This window comes from Emydura macquarii, unplaced genomic scaffold (genome assembly GCF_026122565.2).
Source record: "Emydura macquarii macquarii isolate MOO-44397 ecotype Brisbane River unplaced genomic scaffold, CSIRO-AGI_Emac_v2 contig_2768, whole genome shotgun sequence".
Lineage (NCBI taxonomy): Eukaryota > Metazoa > Chordata > Testudines > Chelidae > Emydura > Emydura macquarii.
Window position 1 is genome coordinate 38,841,496 of NW_027132905.1, and position 20,244 is coordinate 38,861,739.

The 20,244-nt window shown below is 42.7% G+C and overlaps 1 protein-coding gene across 4 annotated transcripts in view; it reads left to right on the forward strand.

Moving 5' to 3' along the window:
- Positions 1-20,244, forward strand: part of MEGF6 (multiple EGF like domains 6) — a 219,813-nt gene that overhangs the window by 136,636 nt on the left and 62,933 nt on the right. For all 4 annotated transcript variants that reach the window (XM_067566717.1, XM_067566718.1, XM_067566719.1 and 1 more), the window contains one exon: positions 13,069-13,191. In XM_067566717.1, the coding sequence (XP_067422818.1) occupies positions 13,069-13,191 (123 nt within the window). The remainder of the gene's footprint in view (positions 1-13,068; positions 13,192-20,244) is intronic.

The following is a 20,244-nucleotide window of genomic DNA, read 5'->3' on the forward strand; positions in this document are numbered from 1 at the left end:
TGCCTCATGTTTCTGGAAAGCGCAGAGGACCCCATTCTACAGCCCTTACTTCTGTGCGTAATCCCGTTGGTATAACAGATCTGCTCATGTGAGTAAAGAGTAGGCTCATGCAGGATGGGATTAGCTCCCTCCAACAACTTGAAAGCAGCAGTTCTTACAACATGGTTGTGATTCCACTGATTTCTCCTCTGTAGCCAGCATGCTTCTGGGCACCTCTCTCCAGTTGCTGCACCGCTTTGTACCCGGTGTGAGGCTTGATTTAGTCATGCTGTAAGGGGCTTGGAGACCCTTGAGTAAAGGTGCCTAGAAGTGGAGAGCAGTATGTTTCATTTTAATATGCTCATCAAGGGCACTGCCTATTGGACAGGCAAGGTGAAGGAGACCCCCCCCAGCACAGTCAGGATAGAGATCACCTGGGATGCTGGGAGGCGCTATATCAGTGGTGTCCAACCAATGGCCCCAGTATTGAGAAGAAAATGTATATTTGATTGTGAACTGCAAGTACTTCCCTTGAGCAGCACCCTGCAGATGTTAAACTGAAGTGCGGGCAGTAGCCCCATTGCTACCTTGCCTGCCCTACTGCTCCAGGAACTGCTCTACAGCTGGAGGCGCTCAGAGCAGCAGCAGTGGTTTCTTCCCAGTTGCAGCTGTTCAGCAGCTCTCCCAGTGGGCACCTATTGCATTGCAAGGCAGGGAGGAGACAGTAACTGGCTGCTCCACTTCTTGCTTCTCTGCTGGACTTTGGGAGCCTCCCAGGACCATAGGTGCTGGAACTAGGAGTGTGGGGAGAGCTGCCAGCCCCCTGGCTTCCCATCACATACAGGGTTTACAGTTTGGTTCAGTGGCTCTCAGCACCCCCACTATACACATTGTTCCAGTGCCCCTGCCCAGGACAGGAGCACAGCTGGCCCTGCTTGAGCCTGGGGCAGTGCCTAGCGAATGACGAGTCCCCTCTGCCACCCAGGGCAGCCCAGGAGAAATGGAAGGGAGACGCTGAGAGCTAAGAGCTAGTGACAGGTCCCTGACACTCTGCCCCAGACCTGGCCCAAGTTAGAGTGCAGCCACTTCTCCTCTATGTTGTGTGCCCGAGGGCCATGGGGAGCTCCACACCACTGGGAGAATCCTGGGCAGGGGCCTTGCAGGTGGCTACCACTCCGTTTACCCCACCTCTGGGAAGTGGGACAGATGATCTGCCCCAAAGTATTAATTGGGGCCCCTGGACCTTTCTGAAATAACATCTTCAGGCCTCAGGCTGCAATGGTTTGCCTCCCCAGCTTGACACTGAAAGCCTAAGCTGGTCCAGGTACATGCCAATAGCATCGTCCCCTTATTGCCTGTGTGTCGTCTTGGTGAGCAAAGCACTGGAGAGAGCAGCAGCCGCAGTAAAGTTTGGTTTGGTATTCTTAAACAGGAAGAAGATGGGGAGGGGGATGAGCAGAGGGGAGCTCCTGCAGAGAGGAGACAAAAAGGAGATGAAGAAACTGTGCCTCCTTGGTGATTCTCTCACTGCTGGACCCTGCTGTTGCTATGTTTTTCCTGGACTTTAGCAGAATGGATGCATGGAATAACGGAGCCCTAACAATGCCAGCTTGCTCAGTGGGCAGGAGCGGAACAGAATGAGAAAAAATGACCACAGATCAATTATTTTTTCTTCCAATGTCTCCAGGTCCCATTCTGTGCCACTGATTTCCAAGTGGAATCTGCACATTGGGACAATTGATCCAGGTTAATATGCATATTTGCATTGCTCCCAGCTGTTAGCAATCTGTTTGATTCTGCAACTTGTTGCTTTGCTGACTCCACCTCCTTTCAGCCTCATCATTTCCTATAATTGCTGTAATCAACTTTAACAAGCTGGTACTGAAAAGATAAAGTAGCACAATCTCACATGCACTCCTCTTTAGAGATTTCAATTAACCTTTCCCTGTGCACCTCTGCTCTGTAATCCAGGCTAATCACCACAGAGATTAAAACCTGGCACTGGCTGTTTAGTCAAATACAGCAAAAGCATATCTACTGCTTGTGCTTGCAGCTGGGATTCATCTTCTCCTCCTCCTCCTTTCATAGGAGATAAACAGCCTCTGTGCAAACTGTTCAATAATTTGCAAGCTGCTGCTGCTCTCTCTCTCTCTCCAGCAAAAAACTCTGATAGAGAAATATTTTGGTTTTTAAATCAAACAGGAATTTCCTATCAGGGAATCGCTTTTAGTCAGGGAAAAGTGGTTAATCACCAACATCTTCCCACATCCTCCATTACTTCAGCTATTGTCATGTGTTTTAAGAACATAAGTACCAATCTGGGTCAGATCAATGGTCCACATCGCCCAGTATCTTGTCTTCCGACAGTGGCAATGCCATGTGCTTCAGAGGGAATTAACAGAACAGGTAATCATCAAGTGATCCATCCCTTGTTATCCATGCCCAGCTTCTGGCAAACAGAGGCTAGGGGGACACTTCAGAGTGTGGTTTTGCATCCTTGCCGATCCTGGCTAATAACCGTTGATGGACCTATCTTCCATGAATTTAGCTAGTTCTTTTTTGAACCCTGTTATAGTCTTAGCCTTCACAACATCATCTGGCAAGGAGTTCCACAGGTTTATTGTGCGTTGTATGAAGAAGTACTTCCTTTTGTCAGTTTTAAACCTGCTGCCTATTAATTTCATTTGGTGATCCCTAGATCTTGTGTTACGAGAAGGAGTAAATAACACTTCTTTATTTAAGTTCTCCACACCCATCATGATTTTCTAGACCTCTATCATATCTCCCCTTACTCGTCTCTTTTCCAAGCTGAGAAGTCCCAATTTTATTAATCTTTCCTCATATGGAAGCTTTTCCATGCTCCTAACCATTTTGATTGCCCTTTTCCAATTCCAATATATCTTTTTTGAGATGCGGTGACCAGATCTGCAAACGGTATTCAAGATGTGGGCATAGCATGGATTTATAACGAGGCAATATGATATTATCTGTCTTTATATCTATCCCTTTCCTAATGATTCCCAACATTCTGTTAGCTTTTTTGACTTCAGCTGCTCATTGAGTGAATGTTTACAGAGAACTATTCACAATGACTCCAAGATCTTTCTTGAATGCTAACAGCTAACTTAGACCCCATCATTTTATATGTATAGTTGGGATTATGTTTTCCAGTGTGCATTACTTTGCATTTATCAACACTAAATTTCATCTGCCATTTTGTTGCCCAGTCACCGAGTTTTATGAGATCCCTTTGTAACTCTTCACAGTCTGCTTTGGACTTAACTATCTTGAGTAGTTTTGTATCATCTGCAAATTTTTCCAACTTGCGTCTTTTTCCAGATCTTTTATGAATATGTTGAACAGTACAGACCCTTGAGGGACACCACTATTTATTTCTCTCCATTCTGAAAACTGACCATTTATTCCTACCCTTTGTTTCCTATCTTTTAACCAGTTACTGCTCCATGAGAGGACCTTCCATCTTATCCCATGACTGCTTACTTTTGCTTAAGAGCCATTGGTAAGGGACCTTGTCAAAGGCTTTCTGAAAATCTGAGTACACTATATTCACTGGATCATCCTTGTCCACATGCTTGTTGACCCTCTCAAAGAATTCTAGTAGATTGGTGAGGCATGATTTTCCTTTACAAAAGCCATGCTGACTCTTCCCCCAACAAATCATGTTCATCAATGTGTTTGATAATTCTGTTCTTTACTATACTTTCAACCGATTTTCCTGGTACCAAGTTTTTGTCTTGCCTGTATTGAATTATAACCTCTTTGGGCTACAAACTGTATTTAAAGATATATCTTGGACAGCTCTGTATACCTTTACAGCTGTCTATACCAATAAAATATTAACAATTAATCAGAGAATTGCACCTAGTTTGGGGAGAATGCTCAGTGAATCACATATGCAGACCATCATTGCTTGAACTAAAGGATCGTTCCTTTTAGCTGACACTAGCATGATGCTTATTTCTAAATGATTCTATAGTTTGCAAGACATTCCCAAACACTTGTAGGTCTGAGTCTGTCTGTTACATGGCTGTAAGGTACATGTGCATGCACATACAGAGTGTACCCAACGCTAGTGGGTCTCAAACTATTTCATATTGTTGACCTCATCTTAAAATGGAGATCTGCCCCTAGACAGCCCTTCTTCTAACCTCCAATCTCAGTTCCATACCTTCCTTGTGCCAACTATGTCTGGAAAAAAGTATTGGTAGGCAGTGTTGTGGAGATGAGGTAAAAGCCACCTGCGGGAATTGAAGAACCGCTGGATTATATCATGTGCCGATATATGGTTTAAAAGCTCCACTGCATCCTCCAGGTTCCACTGCCACCATTTCTGAAGAAAAATCTCCAGTCAAATGCAGTGCAGTGCACCATGAAAGTGATGCCTACCTGTTAAATTTAAGTTGTCGTCACTGCGGTCACAATATTGAATCTCTTTTGGCAAAATATTCAAGACAAGAATGGAAAATGTCCTGCTGTTACACGGATCTGGGAGAAAACGATCTCTGCTGTCCACATCTGTGTGACAATGTTGGCTGTAGCAGCTACAATGCAGGACTCTAGAGTGACACAACTAAGATCAGCCCTCCCTCTTGTAGAGCGTAGTATCTCCTTAGCTCCAGCAGCAGCTATGAAGTTTGCAGAGTATTGGTGCATGAAGGTGCTACTTCTCTCTCCTTTTCCATATTGGTGAATTATTTGAATTTGCGGAGCTACACCATTACGTCCCTTCTAAAGACATGAAATCGAAGATTTCTTGGGGGATAAAATTGTTGTCTTCACAGTATGAAGGATTGGAGGTTTTATTTATTTGTTTACTGGACCATACAGTGTATATCCAGAAGTACCTCTGCTGATATGGAGTGCGAGGAGATACTCCAGAGATAGAAAAATAAAATGATTGGTTAGGTGAAAAGTATGTGGTGGTGAATGTGCTGCATTCTCCTGTTGCTGGAGCAGGGAGAGGCTTGCCTTGAAGCATTGGCCTCCCTCCAAAGCAAAGGTGAGAAGGGGTAGGAGTAGGCAGCATATGAGTGCAAAGTTTTGAAGTGTGTAATCATGATGGGAAAGAGGTGCTATTTGCAGGAGTGTAACTACTTCTTAGGGGCAATGGGGTGAAATTAAGAATAAATTTAAGTGGAACATCAGTAACGTTTCCTGACAGTGAGATCTCTTGGGTTGTGGAATAGTCTCCAGGGGAAATGGTGGAAGCATCATCATGCGACACATTTAAATCTAGACTGGACAATGTATTAATGAATGTACCATTGGGAACAATGTAGATGATTTAATAGATCTTTCAGTCATTTCTGAGATTCTGTGACTTCAAATACATTAAGTAGCTTTGTCTTATGACAGGTCCAGCTGCACTTGGCTTTCTATGAGGTAAATATAGTCTATGGATCATGCGTTTGACTCCATGCAAGATTTTCTGCCGGTTGTTCTTAATATTCACTGCTTTTCTCTGATCATTCCTTCTTTGTTTTCCTTTCCTTTAGTTTGTCCCTTCCCCTTTCTCTTTTACGTCTGTTCACCATTGCTTGGACAAACATGCTGTACTTGGAAACCCCACTGAAATGCACACACAAGTTTTTATTAACACCACCATAAACTCTGTGCTTTATTTCTCCATACTGTTTTGTTTTCTCGTGGGAAAACTCATCAGATAGTCCAGACAGAATAGGCCATAATTACTCTTTTACCCCCGAGGTGTTCAAGAGTGAAGGCCGTTGGCTGAGTGCAGCTACCATCCATGTTGTGCCTGTTTTGTACCAGGGGACTACACTCACCAGGGCTGTTAGTTGAGCATGTATTCACTTAATAAAAAAAAAAAAAAGTGGGATTTTCAGAAGTGCTCCATGTTGGTCAAACTCTACTCTCATTGAAAACAATGATCAAATTCCCATTGACTTCCATGGGGGCAGAGTTAGGCACAGAGTGAAAATCACACTCAGCATGTGAATTATTCACATAACTGTGTGAATTTCTTGAATGCTGGGATCTTTACTCCAGCTGTTAAAATGTTTAGGGGCTTGGCCTGTCTTTTCTCCCTGCACAGCTGTTGGATTGGCCTTTGCACCATCAATTCCAAAACTAAAAGCCAGGAAATCCCACCTTCCTTCCCACACTGAGACCTCCACCCAAGGGAGCCAAACATGAGCAGGTGGATCTGAGGCATACCAACTTGTTTGAGAACTGCAACTCCCAAAGGCTGTGTACTTACTGACAAAGAAATGTAGGCTCTGGGGCATGCTAAACAAATGGGCAGTTGCTGTACACAAACCATATTGACCTGAATCCCTTCAGTGATAAAGTGAGTTGTCCTGACAACTCTTAAAGAGCCTGGTGACATTTCTTAAAGGACAGGTTATAGGAATGTATGTAGTGTTGTAGCTGTCTCAGTCCCAGAATATTAGAGATAGCACAAGTTGGGTGAGGTAATGTCTATTGGCGAGAGAGAGAAGCATTCGGGCCACACAGAGCTCTTCTTCAACTTGTCTCTCTCAGCAGAAGTTGTCCCAATAAAAGTTGTTACCTCACCTACCTTGTCTCTCAGGTTCTAGGAGTATCAGGGCTCACTGGGTAAAACTGTTGCAATAAAGGAACACCAAGGGCCTGATTCTGGTGAGGATAAGGGGTGGAAGAGAGGTAGTTTGGTAATAGCCATGAAGCTATTGGAGCCTGCACCCAGATGTCTATGGCCCCTTGCAGCCAGGGGTCATAGTGCCATTCTGACCAGGCCCCCTATGCTCAGGGGTGGGAGTGACATGATGTAGGGCCTCTGGATGAGCTCTGTGCCACCCAGGAATTTCCCGTGCACCTGTTCATTCCCTGGGGGCTGGTTCTTCAGGGTTCATGGCTCTTTGCTTTGGTGGCAGCACCAATAGCCTGTTGCAGAACAGAGTCTGGCCCCATGGCTTCTTTCCCTTCAATCTCTGTTGCCACTGCAGCTTATCATCAACGTTCCGTGTGTATGTGCGAGAGAGAGAGGGGATGTGAATTCAGCACTGGTGGCAGGTGGTGGATTGACAGCCTGGGGACTGGGATCTACTGTTTGTCCACAGAACAGGAATGACATGGGCAATTTCAGGGCAAGCTTCATCCCCACAGCATCACCCTGCCCCTGGCAGCACCACCTTGGGATGCGTGCCCACTCAATCTTTGCTTCCTCTCTTAAGAATGCCTTGTGAGGGTGCCAGGTTAGTGTCCATTGTAATCTTATTTTGAGGACACTTGTCCACTAGCAGCTGGACCAAATTTCACTGTTTGTGTGTTAATTATTTTTTTCCTCCTCCAGCTTATCCTCTGTCTGCCTCTGTTACCACAGTGAAGTAATATCACTCCTTTTGTCATATCAGTCATCAAAATGCATTATCACAGGCAGAAGCTGGGCTCGAAAGGAAGTGAATTAGTAATAATAGTAAAAGGACATACAGAAAACCTCAAGCAAATGTACCTGTTTTTAACCAGAGCCTCTCTTTTCTCTGGCTTGTCTTCATCAGTGAAAGCTTGTTCCACCTTAATGGTTTTCTGAACTGCTTCACAGCTGGCTTGAACCAGGGACAGTGTCAAGTAACCAGAGTCTAGATTTTCACTGGAAGTGGATCATAAGAAGCTTCAAGTTTCTGAACCAGGCCGGCTGGGGCTATACTGAAGCTGGTGACTGCGGTGACTTTCTTTACGTTGCTAGTTTCCTCTCTCCTAGTGTCCTTCAGGCTGAGCACTAAAATGATGGGGCAGGTGGAGGAAATTATCTGAGGGTTTAATAATTCCAGCCTGTGCTCATGCTGTCCTTCAGTCATGTGAGCAGGAATACGTTAGCTATGTCCCTTTCCTGCCAGTCAACATGGCCAGCGGAAACAGGAACAAATAATAAGGTAGCTGTTGTTGGATTCTCTGTAGGTTTTTCTATTTAATTCATATTGGGAAGCAGGGAGGTTCTCCTCTACCCTTTCTTTCCCCCTTATTATCCATGCAAAGGACTCCATCTTCTGGCCAAAGAGGTTGGACCCTGCCTCCTGTGGAGCTCATTAGCACAGCTTCTACATCATTAGGTCACTTTGAGATCAAGGTCAGGTACCCCGTTCCTCCCTAAAGGTCTCAATTTGCTATCTTTGCAATGCTGCCAGCTGCTATGGGCGTCAGGGGTCATTCTCCAATCCCCTGCTGGAAGCATGCCGCTGTTTTGTTGCTAGACCTTCCAGATAGGTTTATCCAGACTGCATATAGAGTAAAAACTTCACAGGCTTTAGGGCCTTGAAGCTAAATCTTGCAAAGACTTAGGAAGGAAAGTGTTTTAGCGTGAGCTTAGGTTGGCTTGGCAGCCACATAGGCTTACACCACAGCCTTTTCCCTGAAATGCTGGTAAATGAGAATTTGTGTGGAGACGACCAGTTGGAGCTAAGATTTCACACTGGATTCTTTTTATTGTTTTTGGTTTAAAAAGTACCTCTTTAATTAATTTAATTAAGCCTCCTCCCCACACTGAAGGACAGCACCTCCATCCAGTCAGTCTCCTCAGCCAGCAGAGTCCTGGCTCTGTTGAATTAGCCATTTCTCTGGGTGTTAATGAGACTAGCTAGCTCTTAATAGAGAGAACGATTTTTTTATCCCGAGCCTGAAACATGGTGAGTCTAATTCACATAAAGATTTTAATAGAAAATATGAGGTGGGGCTCTTGAGGAAAGAGTGTTATCTGGCCATCTGAGCTGGGGACTAGAAGCCAGGACTCCTGTGTTCTTTTCCTGACTCTGGCAGGGGAGTGAGAGTTAGAGGCTGGACCAGGGATAGGCAGACAGGGGTTCTGATGTTTATCTGTAGCATTGTCACTGACTTCTCTGTGACCTTAGCCAAGTCACTCAACCTCTCTGCACCATAGTCACACCACTGATTACTGACAAAGACCTTTCCCACATGTGTGCTGCTACATAGTTTATTAACCTTTTTAAGGTGCTTTGTGGGCCCCAGGTGAAAGGTGCTAGAAGAAAATTAAAGTGTTTCTATTCTACTCTGTAGCTCAGAAACACTGAGCCAGAGGAGCACAAACAGGTTCTCTTTGTGGCTTTAGGAAACACTCTGTCCATCCAGGGTTATTCTGTCACCCTTTTCAGAGAAAGGATGAAGGCTGACTAAGTCCCTTGCACAGTCACAGCCACTGCATCAGTCAGCAGAGGGCAAGAAAGGAATGAAAACCATTAGAACTGGGTGCTAATGCTAGCAGGTGGAGGGCATTCCAGATACGACCCAGGTATGTGCTGGAACAAGCTCCCACAAATGACTCACAAGCAAAGGCACAGGCAATTATGGGAAACACCCTAAAACGATTATCTGGGAAATTGTTTCCCAGTGTTGTTAGTAACAATCAGTGCTGACATGTATTTATTCATCATTCAGCAAAGACATAGCACACTGCTGCTTGCTTGACTTATTTGCTGGGTTTCAGATATCTGCCCTGCTCTACTTTTATATGTCAAAGTGAATGGTTCCCTCTGCTGCTGCTCACTGTGTGACATGAGGTAAGATACAGTAGCTGTCGCTGAGTAAATCCGTCAGGAGATCTCCATGGCAGTGCATTGGCCAGCACAGCAGGACTCTCAGGAATGCTCTTCCCTTGTGTACTGTAAATCCTGTACATTGGAAACCTGCCAAGTCCAGAAGTCTAGTGCACAGAAATTCTCTTCCTATCTTAACTGTTTTATTGATTTCATCACATATTACTTTTAAAAGCTCCTGGGAGACTGACTGAGAACTGGGAGGCTCAGGCTGAGAGAGTAGGGTGTCTGTAACAGGCTTATTGGAGGGAGAGTGGGCATCGTAGGCCAGGGAGAAGAGAGGGTTTGAAAACCCATTACTCTGTCAAGGTTGTGCGTTGTCTGTGTGTGCTATCTGTCCAGTAGGGAAAGTGTGTTGGTTCTGCTAGAAGCAAATCCATGTTTAAATTAGACTGAACTACAAAAATCTGAGTGTGATGTCCCCCCACAGTGAGATTATGATTATGGTTTAGTGACACACACAAGCAGTAGCTACTGTTATCTCACTAAATGAATTTAAAGCCTTCTAAATCAACCAGAGAAACACATGCCTGTGTTCATAATAGCCAGCATGATTCTCCTTGAACCTAGTGTTTATGAGCCATGGTCAGGGCATTGGTCAATTGTCACCATCTGACCTTTTCTTTTTCATCCATTCTGTATGGTATGCTGTTTGGTAGGAGTGTTGTCTGTCTGTCCTCCTCCCCCCACTCAACTGATCTGAAGAACAGGACATGCAGCCTTGTGTTTGGTACTTGGCGTGCTCCTTCCTCCAATTTACCTCTGTTGTTCAGAGTGTGTCCTGGCCTGAGGTTAATGAAGGTGTTTGCAGAGGAAAGTTAGACTTCCTTGCCCCCTGTGCTATGACACTCATGTCTTGGGATGCACTGTGCTGAAGTAACTTATCTTCCTTGTTGGTCAGGTCAGTGGTGCCAGCTACACTAGAGTTGCTGCTCCTCTGTATGTTTCCAAACGTCTTTTCCCCAATGTTCTAGCTTAACCATCTTGTGTTGAAAATCTTGCTCTCGCCTTCCTGTCCTGAGTTCTTGGCTATTGTAATTCTCTTCGTTATGGTCTTCCATATAGCATATGATAGTGTTACTCCAGAAGGGCTAGTCTACCTAAGGGAATAACAGGCTTGAGAATCTATTACTACATATTAGAATAAAAAGTGATTTAATAAAAGGTCTCACATTTTCAACAGTCTCCTAGGATTATTGTTGTTCTATGCTACAGAGAGGACAGAAACGCATTTAATTATGTTAGCCATTCTTTTCCAGTGTGGTTTTCAAAATTCAGTTGAAATCTGATAGAAATATATCTGAGCTCATTTCTTAGTTCTTCAAAACAGTCAAGAAAAGAGTGTTGGTGCAATGGAAAACAAACTGAATGATAACAAGATATACTGGCTTATTCTCTCAGCCAAGAAGCCGCCTGTGTCTAACTCAGGAAAGAATGGTGAGCCTGCTGTACTATTCCAATTATATTGGATTTATATGACTTTCATCCCCTTAGTAGGAAGAGAAGAGGGGAATCAAAAACAGAAGAAAAATGAAATCCACACTTGTAATTTTGCTGTAGTATGTGTCTTAGTGTGTTTATATATATATACGTAGGTATGTATGTATGTATGCTAATTAACTTTGATATTCTCAAACACAAACTGCTCTTCACTTAAGGAATCTTGTGCATCTGTGATTGCCTTCAGTCTGTGTCTAGCTGAGATAGCACTGGATAGCTTGAAGCTCTTGTGGTGATTACCTTCCTTTTCAGTAGAGAAATTTTGTTTCTATAGTATTTAAGGACAACTGTGTATGACTTAGTCACTGTGGAACAGGAATGAATTTCTTGTTTTTAAACACATTGTCTATTTTTTTATAGCCTTACATATGAAATGGGATAGAAAGTGTACCCAGGAAATAATGAAATGGTTATTTGAACCCTTGAAAGAATGCTCATTGTTTGGAAGAATAGATCAAGATTGTTCTGGGAGGGAGAATGGCTTTTATTCAAACCCAGATAGTTTCAATTATGGAAATGGAAACACAAATGGATGCTGGCCAAATGGGTTTCTCTTTGTAGAAACCTTTGCCTCAGTTTGTCCAACTTTTGTTTTGATGTGGAAGCCATGATATCATGGATATCTGTGCAGTAGAAGGAATTAGAAAGGGCAGATGAGAAAGTTGCCCTTTAAAGGCATTGCAATACACATTTCAGAGTTTTGTATGTGGGGTTAAGTTGACCTTGATCATTAAGCAAATGTCATTTCATTATGGAAAAAATCCTTATAAAAGTCCATTATATACAATTTCAGTGGGATAGGATGGTTTTCTTTGCTTTCTGGCCTCTAATGATGTGTAGAATTACCGAGGACAGGATAAACATCTATCACCTTCCACCTCAGGGTTGCCTGCATTGCAACAACAGGTAAAGTGAGACCTGTACATGTAGTTTGTGAAATTTGTTAAGAGCTTTGGGAAATGTTGGGATGAAAGGGCTTAATGGTAATAACATTTAATACTCGTATCCATTGTTTGGTATGCTTCAGGATGTTTCACCCAATATATACATACAGCAGCTCTGGAGATGTGAGCTGCAGACAACTGGGAGGGGAAAGGGAGGGAATGTTGGTCAACATCACATGGATAAATCACTGCTTTTATGATGGCCCAAATTTTCAAAATGTAATGGGCAGCTTGTGCACTTGACTTATTTCCATGACACCCCATGCACACAAGCAAGTCAGGGTGGTGTGTACAAAGCTACAATCTGTATGTGTTCATCAGATATTGCATGCAGGCTTTGGCAAAGTTGAGCTTTGCTGTCCATACAGAGAAGGGAGGATCTCTGTTCAAGGTGTCTTTCAACCAGCCCAGTCTTCATTACAAAGTAAATTGCGTGGAATCTGGTCTATCTGCCTCAGAAAGATGAAGGGCTGAGTCAACCGTGCTAGGAAATGAACCTGTAATTCCAGGATTTACAGGGGATTATAGGGATTTAAAACCTGCTGCTTTAAGGTATTCCTTTTGGCTCTAGTCTGTAAATGTTAGATGCTTTCTCTTGTCATTATTATAAATAATTTAATATGTAAATAGCAAATGGGATAGCCCAGCCTGTTTACAGCAAAATGAGAGCAAGGAGGATTTAGAGTATATACAGATCTTCTCTAAGCCACAGAGAGGGGATGTCCCCCTGCAAAGTATTCCAGTAGTTTAATTCAGTCCATGTCTCTCTTTACCCTGTGACCGTATGTTCAGATGTCTGAAAGTTACACAGAGTAACTGATCTCCTAGTAGGGATGGCATTTTAGAGTCAGCCTGAAGGTTGGTTTATTTTGAATGACTCATGATGCACATTGGTGCTGTTCGCATGTCTGTCCTTATGATTTTCACAATGGCCCAAATGGATAGACCTGATGAAATGGCGCTCTCCCCTTCATCCATTCCTCAGATCTGGAGTCAGCCCACGGTGATGAGAAATGGTAAGGTCAGCTACTTCCATGCCCTCTTCTCTGAATGTTTGTTCCTTTTCCCATCTGCAGATGTTGATGAATGCCAAGTTCACAATGGGGGCTGCCAGCACAGATGTGTGAACACCTTGGGGTCCTATTACTGTGAGTGCAAGCCAGGCTTTCGCCTGCACACAGATGGCAGGACCTGCATTGGTAAGTTGAGTCTTAAGTTCTTTTGAGAGCGTCTAATTCTCTTTATCCCTTTTAACTCCCCGTTCAGCATTACTGGAACACAAATATGGTTTCCTTCTGTTCAGCCTTCTTGTTTCCATCATCCGTGAAAGGCAATGATGTGTTGAGAGGATAGAAATCAGTTGCTGATTTCCTGTAGTGTTTTGGTGTTTCTGCTTCTGGTCCAGTGTCCACAAGGCATGACATTTTCAAAATCAACGACCCCTGAAAATTAACTGTTTTAAACCCTTTCCCCTCTCCTGAAACATTGAGATTTCTTTTAAGTTATTTTGGGCAAAAGGTTCAGGTTAGTCCTGATTTGCCCATTGCTTCATGGAATGCACTGTTGTTGTTATTGCCTAGATGTGTCGAATGAGGCTAATGAGCATGATTGTGTGGCTTTTGTTAATGCTGTATTTATGGCTCTGGTAACCTCAGAACTGACGAGATCAGCTCCATGTGTGCCCTGCTTGGTTGTGAGGCTGACCTCAGTCATTACGTCATCTGTTTTGGAGAACATCTAATCCAAAACCAAGTATTAGTGAACTGTCTAAAGATGTGGGAGCCAAGTGAGGGGCAGGGAGAGGGTGTTTGTGAATTGCATGCCCATTCGTGCATGGGATGCTCTTGAATCCAACTGGCAGTGGAGAAAGTGGTTTAGAGAAAGGAAAAGAAACCTGTTGTACTCAGGCAGTACAAATTCAGCCAAGCAGAGCCATGGTCTGTCCAGCAGCATTGCATCAGAGGCTCAGCGCTGTGATAGTAATCTTACATTGACTGCATTTTGCACCTTTCTCCCCCAAGGCACTAACATGCCTTACATCTGTACGCTAACAATATTCCAAACCTTTCCACGAGGATCTCAGAGCCTCACAACATCTTTGTAGGGTTCCCCAGACATTGCTGATGTAATGTGACCACCTGTTAGGACAACAAGGGAGTTTGATCTCTATGGCTCATTCGCTCTTTGGCCTCTCTGCTGAGTAATGGTAGGGTGCCAGTTTACGTGGACAGCTATCCACTAGGAGCTAGGCCCTAGATCAGATTTTGGATGGCAGTGACTTTGGTCACTTCCAGCAAGGCCTTTGAATTAATTACAGGGAGGTGGCCATGTCTGGATCTCATTGCTGTACTGTGTATAGACAAGTTGACCTTCCTACATTTTGCAAGGTACTTTGTGTGTATGATGAATGTTTTGAGGGTGGAGTTCATAGCACACGTCAGTGTAGTTAGTGGCTAAGGGGAGGTAGCCTGTGGCCAAAAAGCCTTCTAAAGTAGGAGTTTTGAATTGTGAAAAAGGGACTAGTCATATTTTGAAAAAGCAAATCTCCTTTGAGTGGGTGAATCAATTTTTTAAACTGGTAGCAAATTAATTATACATTGACACATCGAAAAAGATCCATCCTTGATTTAGGATCTCAGTTTTCTCTCTTGATACTATCAAATTAGCATATGATGTTGGATCTTTTGTTCCTCCCTGTTATAACACATTTGCCTGAGCTAAGAATTAATGAGTTCTTGGCAAGGAGGAGTAAGTTCCTAGATACAAGGAGATAGTGCTAAACCAAGGAAACAATATCAGGTGCTTTTCTGCATTCATTTGTGGTTGAATTTGGGGATATATTTGATTCATATCTCATCTTTTTGGAAATTATAGGGTGAAATCCTGCAGTTCTGACTGTCTTTGCTCAGACAAAGCTCCCACTGAAGTCAATGAGAGCTTTGCCTGATTAAGGACTGAGTCAGGTATGCAGGATTTGGCCCAAATTATATACACATATAGGACCCATTAAACAATAATTTTTATCCCAGAGATGGGAGAGACTGTAAAAGGGTGAAAGTATTACTGATTATGCATAGCATAAAGAAGTTAAAATAATGCTGCTGAAGTTCTTATTAGTGTCATATATGACTTGATATAAAAAAGCAATGGAAGAACATCAAAGAGTTTGGAAGTTCTAATCTTTACTGACTATCTTGGGAGTACAAAACTGGCTTGGTAATGCCCCAAAAATAGGATTTCTGGTGAGACTTCAGATACTTCCTTCAGTTTGGAAATTTTGCAAAAGCAACCTGCCTTGTGATATTCTGGCTCTTCCGCTTCCAGATACAGCCCAGACCCAGAAAGCGTGGAACTTCAATGTCCAGGAGAACTGTCAAATTAACCAGCACAACATTCGCTTTGTTTTGATTCCCTTTGCAAATGGGAACATTAGTTGCTTTTGGATCCTATTCCCCTGCTAGTTCCTGACGTGTGGCCGTGAGGACAGCCAGCACATTTCTTAACAGCAACAGCAGGTCTCTTGAGTTCTGGTGCCTGCTGTTGTTTGGAAGAGAAAAGAAAACTTCTTCGTAAAATTACAGTTGATTTAAAAGCAGAAACATCTGTTGGAATTTTGTGTTGCTCTTCAAGAAAAATAAGACTTTATTGCATCCTACAGTCAGCCTTTATCAGCCAGCTACAGTAGGTAGGGAAAGAAGTTAGCGCAAGAGATGCATTCTAACATATCCTATAACTGCATTCCTAGATGATTCTGAATTGGTTTATACTTATTTTTAAAAATGAGTTCCCGTTTCTGGGTCAGATAGAACCAACCGGAATCCAGTTGGGTCTTTTTTTCTTCCCAATCTTTTCTTCTTCTTAGTTTAATGTCCCTAGGATTTAATCAAAGAAAGATAAGCCTCTGGTTAAGAGCCCACAGAACAAGCTACATTTTTATTTGCATACAACATGCAAGCATTCGGAGTTTTACACTTGTGAAATACATCCAAAGTTGCTGTCCATATTCTGGAATTAATTGTGTGCTTTGTTAGAAGACTGGAGTTTGGCATTAAATTTACAGTAGGGTGAGATGAGCCTCAGAGATAGGGAGTTTCATAGTCCCCTCTAAATCTTTTCCAAAATGTTCTAGACATTTTGTGAAATGTTTTTAGAGTTGTTTTTTTAGTTATTCAAAAGTCAAAGAAACTTCTCTCCTTCCCTAATAGTCTGAATTTTTAAAAAGATAACATATATTTCGCTTCAGTAATCCAATCCAATTCCTAGTTCAACATGGTTTTCAGACCTAGATCCCAGCTGTTGGTGTTGGGTTTTCTTGAATCTCTAGTTCTTGCATTTCCGAGCGCACTCTGCAGTAAACAGGATATATTACTCCCAGTTGTGCATCAGTTCCATGCAGGACTTTTCTTCTATGGACTGTTTACATGAGCAGAATGGTTCACAGTCAGGGACTAAGAGTTGAGCCCACATTCTCAGTGAATTAAAAAAACTTGAATGATCTGTTGGAAAATTACACCCTATGTCATTTTGCCATTCTTTTATAGGAGACTTTACACGTGTAGCTGTAAATGCAGAGGGCTTGAATTTCCATGCATATACACAGCGTACAGGAGTTTTTCCTACATAAAGCTCTCCCTGTGTCTTACATTGCAACTAAAGAGGCAGAGGGGGAGAAAATCGGCATCCAAGAAACACAAAAGGCCATATTTTTAAGGGCAGCAAAGGGGTTGGGTTTTTCTGGTTGGACCCCCAGTTTTTATTGAGATCTGGGTTTTGGAGCAGTTCCCCCTGCCAGATCACCTTTCATTTCATGGGACAGGGAAAGGGAGGTCAGCACTGAAGGTCAGCCTGCTGCTAGTTCAGGATTGCATTAGGAATGACAAGACATGGTTTAAAATAGAAGATGTAAAGATTTGTATTGAGAAATTTTCTGAGATAATTAATCTCATTTCAAAATAGCCTTTCCCTGAAGCAGGGAAGTGTGCAGCGGTTTTGTTCTGGAAGGATAGTGGAGTCTTCAAACCACATTAAGAATGGCTCCTTATTCAGTGCTTGATTCTGAGAAACCCACTGCAGTAATATTCAGGCACATGGTAAAAGGGTCACTCTTGTCCCACAGCTATGCAGTGTTTAGAACAACGACAACATGCTTTGGCATGTGCCAGGAACTGCAGCACTAGGAATCTATCACTGGAACCATGCTGTGAAATAAATTCCCCCTCTACTTTTTCCTCTGAGTGTCCAGTCATGCAGTCACTTGGCTGCTGCAGATCCAGGCATCACCTTCTGGGCATATGCAATGTTTCAGACATGGTGGCTGGCTTTTGGTTGGTTTCCTGGCCAGTTTCTTGTAACAGTTCTCCCCTTGGCTCCCCACGCTGGCTGTTGAGTTGTGTTCAGCATTGAGCTTGGTGTCAGCCTTCTTGCTCTTGCTGCTGCTGCTGCTTTTAATTCACTTTTCCTGCGGGCTGTTTATTTGCCATTTTTGCAATTTCTTTGAGTGAATATTTGCATAAATGGAATGAATTCCTGGATGTAGGGGATTCTGAGACTTGGCAGGCCGATTGAAGGGAGTTATTAGCAATCGTACAATGTGTGCTTACTTTCCAAAAACTTCAAAACAGAAGTCTGTGTGTGGGGGGGGAGGGTGAGTGGGAAGGCGTGTGTGTATGCCAGTCATGACTGAATCAAGCCAAGACCCTTTCATGTCACACTGCACCATTACATATATCCTATGTACAACATTTATTAACTTACTCATCCTCCCATGCTACCATCGTATCCACAACTGCACCCAAAAAACCCAGCCCCCAAATGTACCTACTACATCATGATATTTCCAGTGTTGTACAGGAAGCATCCATTTAAATTGGCAGTTCATGGAGTGTCATGTGCTGCATGGGAAAAATCCAAAGGCAAAGGGATGGCAAACAGAGACAAGAAGCCAGTGTTTTCTTGGCTAGCAGTCCATTGCTGTAACTACTTGAACTTGTTACCATCCATTTATAAGTATATGCTGCTCTTACTTGAGTAAATGTACATGATTTATTATCTGAAGGATTTAATTCCCTACCTGTGGCCTGAAGTGTTGCTGTTTCTTCTCATTCATTGCACAAAGAAGTCTATAGAGTGAAAAGGGAACGTTCCCATTCAGAAGCACTGGCCCCTCAGACAGACATGCCCAAAAATCAAAAGAAAACCGATGAGGGATGAACCTCATTAACTGGAGCTTTCAATTGACTAAAACAGATTTTCCATGGAGTTCCATGAAGCTTCTTGCTTTTCTTCTATATGGAAACTTTACAACTTGTATGGCACTTCTATGCAAAAAAATTCAAATTGGAATCCAATCAGCCCTATTCAGGTTGCAAAAATGCTCTGCATTAAACTTCCCAGGAAGAGTTAGCAGAAACATGCCGGGTACTGAAGCTCATCTACCAGAATTAAGGTCTCCCCATCCATGAAATCTGACCTCCCATTATGAGAGGTATTTGGCAGCTTCTCAAATTTCTGGAGCTTGGTGCTGGCAGGGTGTGACGTTATTGCAGCCTGCCTGCACCTCTGTGACAGATGAAGTACAGCTAGAATATGAACTATAATATGAATATAGAGGTTGTAGAGCCTCCACATTATGTAATTCATAAAATAACGTTTCTAAAAGATAACAGAACAGCAATAAAGATACAGCGTCCCATTTTAGCACTGATGATTTTTGTCCTTACACACTTTCATGATAAAAGAATATGCAATAATACTCATAACTCTATAATAATATATTAAATCATTTGTTCAGTAGGATCAAAACTGACAATCTTGTAATTTTTAAAAGCTCAGAATGGAATATAGAAGTAGGTTTTTTCCACTTGCAGTAAATGGGGTGGTTTTATGACTGCCTATGTTTGGCTCCTGCCATGAATGCTCATATAAAATGAGTGCCTTTGTTCCATGCTTGTTTCCTGGTGGATGGTTTCTATCCCATCAACTTTGTGTTGTGGTTTTCTCTGGTGCCAGCAGCTGCATGCTATCCAGTTGCTGGCTGCACTTATATAGTCATGCACAGCAGCTCAGCTGCAGTTTTGAGAGGTGTCCTGAGTTTGCAGAAGTCACTTAAACATACAATAGTCATACCTTAAACAAGAACATAAGAACAGCCATTCTGGGTCAGACAAGTGGTCCATCCACTTGTATCCTGTCTTCCAACAGTGGCCAATGCTAGGTGTTTCAGAGGGAATGAGTGGAACAAGTAATCAAGTGATCCACCCTGTCACCCATTCCCAGCTTCTGGCAAAGAGAGGATAGGGACACTTCACAGCATGGTTTTGCATCCCTGCTGATCCTGGCTAATAGCTATTGATGGACCTATCCTCCATGAACATATCTAGTTCTTTTTTGAACCCCATTATAATCTTGGCCTTCACAACATCTTCTGACAAAGAGTATAGGTTGACTGTGTATTGTGTAAAGAAATAATTCCTTTTGTCAGTTTTAAACCTGTAGCCTGTTAATTTCATTTGGTGACTTCTAGTTCTTGTGTTATGAGAAGGAGAAAATAACACTTCTTTATTTACTTTCTCCACACCAGTTATGATTTTATAGACCTCTATCATATTCTCCCTAGTTGTCTCTCTTCTAAGATGAAAAGTCCCGTTTTTATTAATCTCTCCTCATATGGAAGCTATTCCATACCACTGTTCATTTTGGTTGCCCTTTTCTGCATCTTTTCCAATTCCAATATATCTTTTTTGAGATGGGGAGACCAGATCTGCAGGCAGTATTCAAGATGCAGGCGTACCATGGATTTGTAAAGAGGCAATATGGTATTTTCTGTCTTATTATCTATCCCTTTCCTAATGATTCCCAACAGTCTGTTAGCTTTTTTGGCTGCTCTTGCACATGGAGCAGATGTTTTCAGAGAACTATCCACAGTGATTCCAAGATCTTTCTTGAGTGCTAACAGCTAACTTAGACCCCATCATTTTGTATGTATAGTTGGGATTATGTTTTCCAATGTGCATTACTTTGCATTTATCAACATTGAATTTCATCTGCCATTTTGTTGCCCAGTCACCCAGTTTTGTGAGATCCTTTTGTAACTCTTCACAGTCTACTTTGGACTTAACTATCTTGAGTAGTTTTGTATCATCTGCAAATTTTGCCACCTCACTGTTTATCCCTTTTTCCAGATCATTTCTGAATATGTTGAACAGCACTGGTCCCAGTACAGACCCTTGGGGGACACCACTGTTTACCTCTCT